Source organism: Branchiostoma lanceolatum, chromosome 5, assembly GCF_035083965.1.
Source record: "Branchiostoma lanceolatum isolate klBraLanc5 chromosome 5, klBraLanc5.hap2, whole genome shotgun sequence".
In the NCBI taxonomy this organism is placed as follows: domain Eukaryota; kingdom Metazoa; phylum Chordata; class Leptocardii; order Amphioxiformes; family Branchiostomatidae; genus Branchiostoma; species Branchiostoma lanceolatum.
The window spans coordinates 22052682-22064862 of record NC_089726.1 but is presented as its reverse complement, the minus strand read 5'-3'; the positions used below and the strand labels follow the sequence as shown (position 1 = coordinate 22064862).

At 37.9% G+C, this 12181-nt stretch overlaps 2 protein-coding genes and 1 long non-coding RNA gene across 5 annotated transcripts in view; 2 read left to right on the top strand and 1 right to left on the bottom strand.

The window, feature by feature from the left end:
* The first annotated feature begins 404 nt into the window (after positions 1-404).
* On the top strand, positions 405-1253 carry LOC136434559 (uncharacterized). The gene is made up of 3 exons (XR_010755764.1): positions 405-534; positions 721-777; positions 1143-1253. It is a non-coding gene; the product is annotated as an uncharacterized lncRNA (long non-coding RNA).
* Positions 1254-3736: 2483 nt separating this feature from the next.
* Positions 3737-10283, top strand: LOC136435716 (macrophage mannose receptor 1-like). Its single transcript, XM_066429397.1, has 4 exons — positions 3737-4189; positions 4824-5042; positions 7335-7404; positions 8254-10283. The coding sequence occupies exons 1-4, from the start codon at positions 3748-3750 to the stop codon at positions 8444-8446; spliced, it is 924 nt and encodes a 307-aa protein (XP_066285494.1). The 5' UTR covers positions 3737-3747; the 3' UTR covers positions 8447-10283.
* Positions 10284-10927: 644 nt separating this feature from the next.
* Positions 10928-12181, bottom strand: part of LOC136435711 (uncharacterized) — a 41171-nt gene continuing 39917 nt past the window's right edge. For all 3 annotated transcript variants that reach the window (XM_066429378.1, XM_066429379.1, XM_066429380.1), the window contains exon 33: positions 10928-11637. In XM_066429378.1, the coding sequence (XP_066285475.1) occupies positions 11604-11637 (34 nt within the window). In that variant the 3' untranslated portion in view covers positions 10928-11603. The remainder of the gene's footprint in view (positions 11638-12181) is intronic.

The following is a 12181-nucleotide window of genomic DNA, read 5'->3' as shown; positions in this document are numbered from 1 at the left end:
TAAGAGGTGCTGAAGAGTGTCCATCATCACTTCGGTAAAATGGGAACTCTCACAACGACCTAAATTTGATATACGCTTATGACATATGGCTATCCTCCTGGCATCCGAATATCATGGATATCATCAATGTCATTTTTCAGTCACTTATGTAAGCTATAATGTATGCCATCTGAAGCGTCTGACTCTTTAAGAAATTAATCCAATTGCTTGTATCACATTGCACCATGTGATGATAGGTAGCTGTAGTTTTGTACATATATGGTGAATATAATATAACATAATATGATATTCTATATAATAATAGTATAATATATAGTATAACATTTATACAAGGTAAAGAACTATAAAACCAAGTTCAGCGTCTGAATTATTGCTGCTCCTTTCTTCTTTTTTTTCAGAAAATTCTCAACTTTACTTGGAGCGATGGAAGTATTGTTGGTGACCTCTTCAAAGACCAGGACATTTCATTAGATGATTTCCAGGAATACATTTTCAGGCTTAATGATCCCTTCTGTGGCTTTCTAGAAGAACACGGTGTGTCTTCTTGATCCATATGGAATGCATATTAGAGATAACATTTTTCTGTTGAGCAAGCGTATCCGTGGCCTTTGTTTACAAAAGGATACCATTGTATTTGTAACCTGTATATGTTTACGCATATTAATAATTGGCTTAATACGTCCACGATATTTCTAATGTCATGTTTTTGAACATTTGCAGGTCCATGGAGCCTCCAACCTTGCAGCCTAATTGAGAAAGAATTCATCTGCGAGAAAGGTATCTTGGTAGTTCATCATAGAAAAAAGCCTTTATTGCACGGCAATCATAGACGATGCAAAGTACGACAACTATTGAACATAAAGAATAGAAGTATTGAATAAAACTTAGCATCCTAATTACCTGTACTAAAAATAAGGGTTATTATAAGTCTTTGATATAATGTTACAATCAAGTGGGGCTAATCATTCTGTATTTTTTCTAAAACGTAAACATTTCTTTAGGTGGCTTTTCAACTTTCGGGGTATAGCATGAGACATCGTGCGCATGTGTTTTTTTTTTAATTCAAAAGAAGAAATATATGCACGTTATCGAATTCGTGAATCCCAAATGATACATGCACGCCCGTTTATCACGACCCATAGATCCTTCATCATATCACAGTGATGACTGTGAAACTACTGCAAACTATAGCCTTACTGAGTTTTCAGAGACTACAGTGGGCGAACTAACTGCTTACATTCCGGACATGACAGGTACCTATAACAACAGTTATTTCTCGATCGGTTATAGTGTTTTGACGTAGATATATGATTCACTGGCAAACGATCGCGACAAGAACGCACGGTACACTACTTACATCCAAAGGCGGCACGAATAATGAACCTAAACGTAGATCTACAATAGATCTAAGCGTCCCTTTTATGTTATCACTTTCTTTAGATGATGGTTATGTTGTTACCTTCGCCGGGAATGTATGCATTCGCGGTAAGGTTATGTTATCGGTTACGCCAACTGTAAAGTGGGTCCGTATGTATGTCGAGATCATAAGTCGAGAGAACTTTGACGGATCTTGCCGATTTTTGGTAGGTAGATGGCGGTTGTGGGAACAAAGGTCAAGTTCGAAAATGGTTAACCTGGCGTTTTTCTAAAGTGCTCCAGTGGACTTTTTTTGTTAGTGTGTTTGTATGTAGACAACATAACTCGACGTATTGATGATGGATCTGCATGATTTTTGGTGGGTACGTAGGGATTGTGAAAACGAAGATCAAGTTCAAAAATGGGTCACCTGGCATTTTCCTGCGGTACTGCAGTGGGCTGTTTATGTATGCGTATTTGTTTGTTGACAGGATAACTCGAGAAGCTGTTAATGGTTGTGCATGATATTTAGTGAATAGGTAGATTTATTAAAGGGGAAGGTCAAGTTCGATGATGGGCCTCCTAGCGGGTACTTTGGGTACTGCAGTGTAGCTTCGAAGTTTGAGGTCGAATTTTCTGCAAGTGCTACGGTCATGATTTTTGTGTGGTAGATAGTCCATGCCACATGAAGTAAGTTGTGCACGTTTGGGCCCTCTAGCGGCTTGTTTGGAGCTGCAGCGGGTGTTTTTAATTTATTTGTTTTGACCTTTGGACATGAATAACTAGACTTATTGTCAACGGATCGTCTTGATTTATGGTATGTAGATAGCTCGATTAATGATTTACATAATTGAATATTCATTATGCAAATCAGGAGCTAATTTGCATAATTAGCAAGGAAAGTTTATAAATCTGCTGCCTTTCAAAATAGGACTCTCAAACATGTGACATATATAGCTGAAAAAGAGAGAGGTATCGATAGATACCAATAATGCTAATAGCTACCTATTTTGCATAATTAATGAGAAAATACTGATTGAAAATACCGCAATAGTAAATGATTGGAATTTTTATTCTTGTATCATTAGGAAGCTAAGTAAAGGTGAACAATATCAGACAAAAATCATGCATGACAAGGCCTCATTAACATAATTTATAAGGAAATGTCTACAATTCCCTTTCAATTTGCTATTTTTAAGTCTATATATTCAGGTTAAATTGCACTGACAGGTGACCTAGTTTACCGGAGCAGGCTCCCTGTGAGACGTCCCTGGAGGACACATGTGATACTTTACTTGCCTGGTGCAGGGCTCTGTTTTGGGGTCAGGGAGGTCACACGGGCATTTAAACACAGCAGTCTTACGATCTAACGCTCTCCCTGTTGGAAGGTATAGGTTTGATAAAAACTGATTGATATGTCGACTATGAAAATAAGGGCATAATTGAAGCAAATACATTGCCAACAAATTGCCTTAATTTCTGTAGTAAAGATAAAAGTTATGATACCAATTAATTCTTACAGTGATTATTTTTATAACTCTTGGGAGAACTCGTGTAGGTATAGGTATGGGTTTGTTTTAAACTTTGAAAGAGAATACTAGTAACTCAAGAAGGTGATGACGGATCGTCATGATTTGTAGGGATGTACATAGTTTAAGTGATGATTTACATGATCGTATAAAAATCATGCAAATCAGGATCTGTGATGTGAAAAAGTATACAAACCCTTGCATTCCATTGTAGTCAAACACGTGACATGTAACTGAGAAAGAGAGGAATATTGATAGATATCAATTATGCAAACGAATACCTAGTTTGCATAATTTATGACAAAATACTATAATTCCAGAGTGGTAAATGATGGGATTTCATTCTTGTGGCGTTTGGGAAATAATCAAATGTGGACGTTATCAGACATAAATCATGATGGCCTCATTTACATAATATATGAGGAAATGCTACAATGGCCCTCTTTTCTAAGATTTTACTTTAATGCTGTGTTTTGTGTAGAGAAAAGGATCACTTGAAATTCATGCAATCGAGGACCTTAATTACATACTGAGTGATAAGCATTCACTCGAAAAGGCTAACATCAGTCGGCGAAGGTATGAGGTCGTGGAACTCTAGTTTTAATTGAGTTTGTTCTGCGTGTATTTGTTTGCTGTTGGTGCTTCCTGTATTTGTGGTCCGTGTAACGACTGAAACGGTCAAATAGAATTTTGGTCTTCCTTGCGTCTAGTCTTGAAACTGCAACAGAACTTCTTGTGTTTGTATTCTTTGTCCTGGACATGCTCTGGTATTCGTTTTTGGTGTCATGAAGAAGTAGTTATTGATAATGTTCAGCCCCTCTAGCAGCCTGTTTCGTGTTTTTTTCCAGTGTGTGACGATTGTATGGCCAGTAAGACGTCCTGTGGGAATATCCAGTGTGGCAGCGCTGACCAATACCGCTGTGGCCTGATCTACTCCCCCGGATACCCGACTGCCTTCCCGTCTTCAGTTATCTGCCTGTGGACCATCGATGGTCCTCGCGGAAGTTTCATCACACTTCTGCTGCTGGACGTTGATTTACCTGGATACTCGGGAGGCGCCTGTACAAGCCGTGTGCTGCAGATCAGGGACAGGTTCCTGACAGTTGGATGGAACACGATCCACGGGCTTTGTCGCGGCGAGGGCGAACAGAAGCGATACGTGTCAAGCTCCAATGAAATGCGTTTGGCCATGCTGGCAACAAGCAACAATGATGATTTCGGCAAGAGTCGTGGGTTTATGGCAACGTTCAACGTCAGTACCTTTAGCGCTAGCCGACAAGTGCAGCACCTACCCGACGATGCAGGTACACTACCAAAAATCGATTTTCTTAGTTTTTCCTTCTACAAATAATTTTTTTTGGCAGCAAGAATATTATTCTGTATACAAGAATTCCTGTTTTAAGCACAAACAAGAATCCCTGTTTTGAGGACAAACAAGAATTGCATCTAAGAATTTTTTCTTGAACTTTCTTAAACCAAGAAAGTTCAAGAAAATTATTCTAGTAGAACCAAATTTTCAAGAAAAAATAATATTAGGAAAGAATCTGTAAGAATACCATATCTAACCTAACAAAAAACAAATCTTATAATAAGACATATTTTTGTAGAAAATTCTTATTGGAAAACATCATTCTAGAAATATTTTCTTAACTTCAGAATAAAAAGGAATAAAATTCTTTATGTAAGAATTGACATAGACAGGACTTCGCAGAAGGTTTCTTGAATTCTCTTGCTTTTCTTTATATAAGCAAATATTTATCAACATAAGTTAACAAGAAAAATAACAAAAAACAAGAAAAAAATTGGTAGTGTAGAAACGACACCTTATTGCATGGAAATAAATCGACATATAATGATGTTCTATGTTGCTTTGCAAGTTTGATACATAAAGCTTTATAACATCCAGTTTTATGTTTGTTTATCAAAATAACTACTTAGGCTTCATTTGCCCGTGTGGTTGGCATTTGTTCCGCCGAAACTGCTACCAGACCTTTCGACATCACTCACCAGTGCACTGGGAGGAGTCAGACGCCAAGTGCCAAGAATATGGCGCCAACTTAACCAGCGTCGTTGACCGGGCGGAAATGGAATTTCTTCACCTCCTCCTGGTCACCAACGTGGTCGTCAAGCGAACCGCTGATCCAATGCTTTTTATCGGTATGGAATATTATGTCATGCGCATGCCTGGGCTTGATACGGGTGTTCCGGACCGTGTGATAACTATCCATATCACATGAGGTTCTAGAGTTGTATCACACGGCCGGGCTTCCATGAAATATTTAGAATGCATTTAGAACGCGCCAGTTGCGCCGCCGGTTATGTCATGCCTGGGCTTGATACGGGTGTTCCGGACCGTGTGATAACTATCCATATCACATGAGGTTCTAGAGTTGTATCACACGGCCGGGCTTCCATAGAATATTTAGAATGCATTTAGAACGCGCCAGTTGCGCCGCCGTCGAAATTCGAATACCGGATTCGCAGGTTGGAAGCAATGCTGTTAACGTTACAGTTTTCTGTTCCAGGACAGAAAAGTCCCTCAACTTTTGGCGCTTTCCTCATTGAAATGTGTGTTTCATGTGAAATGTTCCCGCAGGTCGGATTCTACCCGCGTTCGGGCTGGTACCTCGGGTGATACGGAACACCACGTGTTGTATTCTATATATATACTGCCTAAAAGTATTGCATACGTTTTGAACAAAACTTTCCATGGAGCTTTCGTTTATATATTAGTAACTAACGTTACATATATAATTGGGCATGTTACAATACACCTCTGAAAATATTTTTTTTTAAATGGAGACCATGCTTTGATTTATAGTATCTGTAGTTGGTTGCGTAGTTCGAAAATGGATGAAATAAATGCCTAACCGATGTTACAAATCAAGGGAGAAAATATGCAAAATTTTGGATTATTAATTACTCCTCAAACACCCGAACTTTTTTACGACTAAAATAACAGAACAAAATGTTTTCCCTTTTCATTTTTTTCGCTGATCATCATCCGTACTTTTCTTAATCAGTGTGAGAGGAATGTTTTGGCATGTTTAGGCATGAATAATTCGAGTTCATTGTCATAATTTACGCAGAAAGATCAGAAGGACCACGCTTTGAAATAACCGAGATGGTTCGGCGAAGAGCAGCCCGCTACGTGTGTAATGATTATAGACGCGCCAGTTCAGTCACTGCTATGCTGCGAAACTTGGACTGGCAGTCTTTAGAACTGCGCAGAAAGATTGCCCGCCAAGTTACTCTATATAAGATCATCCATAATATTGTTTATGTTCCACACACGACCATAATTGTCCCGGTGGTTCGATGCTCCCGCCGCACCAATCACTCTCAAACATTGCAGGCCATCGCGGGCAGAAACAACTACTACACGCTCTCGTTCTTCCCTCGCACCATCAAAGAGTGGAACGAACTTGAGCCTGGTGCGGCGGAGGCGGGGTCCCTCTCCCAGTTCAAAACTGAGCTGGGGAGGACCTTGCTGCATTGAGCCACCCCTACACGTCCTTGTATATATGTAAATAATTGTATTACTAACTCACTAAATTCACTTGTCCTGTCCTTTGCACACACAAATTCAGTTGTTTATGTTCCTTAGCACCTTTCCTTTATTTTCCCCTTTGTTTTATTTGTACCGGGCACTTGTGTTGTATCTAACCCATGCGCAACTGCTGATAATCTCAGATATGAGGCTAAGCAGTAAAGAAGAAGAAGAACCCTATTTAGACCAGGAGGTGATTTTTGACGCCCGCGCCAAATTCAATATGGTGCATAACTTCTGAACAGCTTACGTTAGAGCCACCAAACTTGGTGACTTTTCATAAAGTATCATTTACAAAGATTTCAAATTAATAAAGTAAGTTCATCGTTTTTCGTGTTGCCATGGCAACGGGTTTTTGACAGGCATATTTTACAAAATCTGCTAATTTCAGTTCAAAGCTTTGTTGGTACGCCACATTTATTTTCTTACATCGTTATCATCTTTTGTCATCCAATGTCACTTTCATGATTTGACATCTATAATTTATGCTAATTTGACTACGTCATCGGTCAAAATTCAGGATGGAGGATAGAATCACAAAAATTACGCCATAATAACGTTACATTACGTCATGAAAGTTGTTATAGTTATATAAGTTCACATGTACATCATCCTGTAAAAATTTGTTGGTCATACGATAATCAGTTTACGAGTTACAGACGGCATTGCTGGGGTAAACATTGACCCCAGTCAGACTCAACACAGACTATCTTTTATAATGTCAACAGTATTGTGCCAATCTTCCTAGAAAAGAGGTTAAAAAAGTTGTTTACTGACAAGGATAAAAAATGTTCAAAAGGCACAGCAAAAGTTGGACCTCACCCCATTCGGGTATTTGAGGGTTAAGCATATATATTGATAAATATTTGCCGATGACTTATCAAATGTGTTACCCCAAGGTCTCTACGATATCTACCGAGACCGAACCTTCGTCTGGACCGATGGCAGTCCAGTGACCTATATGGACTGGTGAGTGGCATTTCGTCCACCAAAACTTCAGTCTACCATAACAAATAAAAGTCCAGAAATTTAAAACAAAATGGTTATTCTTATTATTCTTTGATATGCATTTAAGTCCAATCTTCTCATTAGAAAAAGGTGGAGAACATCCTATGCCCCATTTTCGAATGAACAAGTACTTTTAAAGAAGACAAATAAGTAAGTAGTGAAAAACTACATACGTACACTACCAAAATCGTTTTTCTTATGTTTCTTGTTTCTCCTTCTGTCAGCAAGAATATTATTATGTATACAAGAACCCCTGTTTTAAGCACAAACAAGAATCCCTGTTTTAAGCACAAACAAAAATTGCATCTAAGAATATTTTTCTTAAATTAACTTAAACCATGAAAGTTCAAGAAAATAGTTCAAGTAGAAACAAATTTTAAAGTACATGTAATTTACTTATGGGAAGAATCTGTAAGAATACAAACTTGACAAAACAAAAAACCAAATCTTATATTAAGCCAGAGAAAGCACATTTTTCTTATTTGTTTTAGAAAATTCTTATTGAAAAACAGTATGCTAGAAATATTTTCTTAAAACAAGTTAAATTCAGAACAAAAAAGAATAGACTTCTTTGCGTAAGAATTGACAAAGGCAAGACTTCCCTGAAGGTTTCTTGAATTTTTCTTGTTTTTCCTTTGTATAAGAAAATCTTTCTCAACACAAGAAAACAATAGAAATAAGAAAGAATAAGAAAAATAGATTTTTGGTAGTGTATGAGACGAATAAACATACATGCACTCAAAATTAAGCTGTCACAGTAGCACAGGAGTCAAATGTTGACACAAAACCATTGTGTCCATTACAACTTAGGTCGCCCATGGATATCAGGACAGGATTCCCTCAACCGGACGGCGCCAAAATCAACTTCTGCGTTGCCATAGTGATGAAGAACGTCTGGGGAACTGACCAATGGTACGACGTGGCCTGTGATGATAGAGCAACACGATCCTTCATCTGCAAGCGAGCGGCTGAAAGAGTCACTCATCTGGGACATAATGGCTAAAATGCACAAACAGACATGGCGTACTCCATGCCCTTGTTCATACAGGGGAGACTAAACAGTTACAATAGATACCAGTAAAGCATGTAGGCCTATGGGGAAGTGAAGGAAAAGAAGGTATCATTATCTCAGGAATCAAAACATCAGACTACAAAAATTTACCCTCAAATACTAACCAGTTATGTGAACTGTCATCAGATTCATTCCTGACAATTTCTATACGGCTATTCTCCAGATACCTCCCCCCCTCCCTAATCAGAGCCCTTGGATAAGTTCTACAGTCTTCAGACACCCAGTTGAAGAACATCCCACTATATCAGGGGGCTGCCGAAACCCACAAGGCAGAGAAAGACCATTTATTTCAAGTAATTCAGCAAATACAGTATCTTTCCTACCACAACCACTCCTATACTGCCAAGATTTCACACAAAAATCCGCCAAGAAAGGATTTTCAATGGTTTAAACCTGGTTTTTACTTGAGGTGTCTCACCGCGGGGTCTAGGCGCAGGCGCTAACTGTTCAGTCTTCCCTACAGTATCACAAGTCAAGTCAAGTCATAGTCTCAAACACATATTCGGCCACAGGGCGGAATTTCAACAAGGGGACTGACGGGAGAGGTAACGACGATTTAGGTCAATCAGAAACATAAAGCTGCCCTGAGAATGAATGGTTACGGTTCATCTTAAGTATTTGGAATAATATCATAGAAGGAACACAACACAACACTTCACACACACACACACACACGTACGCACGCATGCACAAACACACACACACGGACACACACGGACACACAAACACACACACACACCATCAGTGGCTGTATCTACACAAGTGCTATTTATCAAAAACTTTCTGATCAATTTTTTTTCATTAAGTTATTTAGAAGTCCGGTGTACCTTGGATGTATTTCTAAACTGCATGGCAAATTAGTTAGTTTACTAAGCGGTCGTTATTTTTCAAAATACATTGTTAATTGAGTTGAGACAAATGAATGTTTAAAGCATAGGATTTTTATAAAATTCAACTTGTATGTGATAGATTACACGAATCCAAACCTTTAAATAATTTGCAAATACCTTACTGCTGTAATAATCGATATATAGAATTTGATAGTTTCAAGTGAAGCTTTTCATCGTAGAGTCCTTTCCAAGTCACCAAGAGGATTTTAATGATATTTGTAATTAGTTTGAATGAAAGAATACTTTGATCATCTAAGTCACAATAATTCTATTTTTTTTCAAAAAAAAATTGAATATGAAAATTTCAATTTATTTGAATCCAATTAGATCTTTTGGAAACATTTTGAAAGGGACTGCACAGAATATCTTTATACAGTATATCTATAGTATAGAGAAATGTTTACAACACTCTCTTAATTAGTGGATTTGGGTAATTGCCTCCATGAAAGTAGGTGCTAATCCAGCCCTATTGTCTGCCTTTGTTAATTTTTAGATTTCACTGCTGGACACTGTTAGGCCCTTTGTGGCAAGCCATCTATGCATGGTGCCCAAGCATAATTCACAAAGATGTGTGAATTGCTTTCTTCACAGCCCACTGACCCATTTACAAAATGTTACAAATAATTGTAAAAAGAAAATGGTAGAAAATGGTAGAATGTTGTAACCATTATTTAGAAACTATTAGAAATACTACATTCCACATCATGGATAGTTCCAAAGTTTTTCACAACCGGGCAAATGATTACGGAGTTGAAATGACATTCATAATATTTCCAAAGTATGAAATCACCTAGAAAAATAATTACAAAGAATTAAAAACGTTGTAAATGATGACACGGACAACCCTTTTGGTGACTTGGAATGGACCCTATAGTTTGCTTGGGTGCAGAGAAATACTTAAAACGCAATCAAATAAAAGCGGAAATCACTTACAATTGTACAGCAATGTAAATTGTGTTACTTTCTAATATTGTTTCCTTTTTCAAAATCTTCTTTTTTTCTTTTTGGTGATTTTAGCAAAATTAAGGAGAGAGCCCAATAGTGTACTCTATGTTCGATTGTCAGGAATTCCCCAGAAATTCCCGCTCTGTTTCCGCATAGTACACTCTGTGCATTCTATAACTCAAGGATCTTTGGTCCTTGCCACACTTGTGCGTATATTCAAGTGCGCACGAGTTGCGCATCAACATTTCTTTGGTTTAAGTAAAGTTTGAGGGGAAGAAGTTTTCTACTTTGATCTACATGAACCGTTGTGCAGCCTAGTTATCAACCCAAAGAAATGACTTATTCGGCTGCAAACTTAACCTAAACCAAAAGTATGTTAATACGCAACTCATGCGGACTTGTATATACCCTCAAGTGCGACAGGGGCTTTAATCAAGGTCATAGAAGATATAGAATGTATGCTAGTCCAAACCCTTTGATATGGAGATTTGTGAAGATAGCTTTGCACAGATAGATTTTCAAAGACATCAGGCTTTCTCTATTGTGGGATGATAAAAGATTTTTAACACGAGCATGATACAGCAGTAGAGATATCTTTATTTTCGCACAGTACGACACAGTGATGTGCGTCAAGTCACAAACATTTGAAAAAATACACTTATAAGATCTTATAGGACGATGAAACGGATTAGAAAGATTTTAACAATATCGAGCATGGTACAGAATCTACAGTTTTTAGTGATGTCATGCTTTTTGCATTTCTTCAGATGGCATGTCTAATGAAAGACATAAATACCTAATGCAAGAGACAAAACGATCTCAAACTCGTACCAATATAATTTTTAAGTGGCGAAGCCACAAGTCTACGTCATTTCGTGTAAATAAGAATACGAGCTAGGAAGTAGAGATGGTTTCGTCGCATACAGACATTTACTTCCAATTGACTTAAAGAGAATGTCCTTCAATATCATAGAATTATAGACTCAACAAAATCATTTGTCCGTCGTCAACATAAATTGAAAGATACGTATACAAGTTAGATACTTCATAAAGATGTCAAAATACAACGAGAAACTTTGGCACGGCGACAACGTTGGACGGATATAGCCATTCATTCTTCCACAAAAATACATAGAGATCTCAGACAGAGTCACATAGTTTATATATCAAGTATAGAGGGCGCAGTTGGTGGCTGTCGACGGTTGACGTTGCTCTCATGGTCTATTGCAGCAGACGACTGGTTGGTAGTTTCGTCATTGGCTCACACCGCCTATTAGTGTTGCAATGCTGTAGATGAGAGACGACATCAGTTTTATGATCAATATCACAAAAATGTTTCAGAACGTTTTTCAGAAGATATCTTGAAGGATAGACCTAACCTGTAAGGAATTAGATTATTTTCCCCCAAGATGTGCAGGAATGTGTGTATCTAGTTATAAAATGGAGGTAAATAGCAAAGCTATGAAGCTATGAAGAGAGTATGGCAGGATGCTAAATTCACAGACAAACAAACAAACAAACAAACAAACAAACAAGCAAGCAAACAAACAAACAAACACGTACTCACATTCGTCCACGAATAAACACACCCACCCACACACTCAGTTATTCACTTACACATTCATTCACACACACACACACACACACACTCTCACACACACACACTCACACACAAACATTCGTACACACAGTCATTCACTTTCATTCAGACACATTCAAACGCTCATTCATACTAACACACATAAACACATTCACTCATTCATTAATTCATTCATTTACACACGCACACATACATAAACATTCACACACACATACACACACACACACACAT

What these genes read in the sequence shown, in the direction of transcription:
- LOC136435716 (XM_066429397.1), top strand. Translation starts at nt 3,748, where the DNA reads ATGGCCAGTAAGACGTCCTGTGGGAATATCCAGTGTGGCAGCGCTGAC. An exon ending in TGATCCAATGCTTTTTATCG is followed by an intron (nt 5,043 to 7,334) that starts GTATGGAATATT and finishes TGTTACCCCAAG; the next exon opens with GTCTCTACGATATCTACCGA. An exon ending in CCAGTGACCTATATGGACTG is followed by an intron (nt 7,405 to 8,253) that starts GTGAGTGGCATT and finishes ATTACAACTTAG; the next exon opens with GTCGCCCATGGATATCAGGA.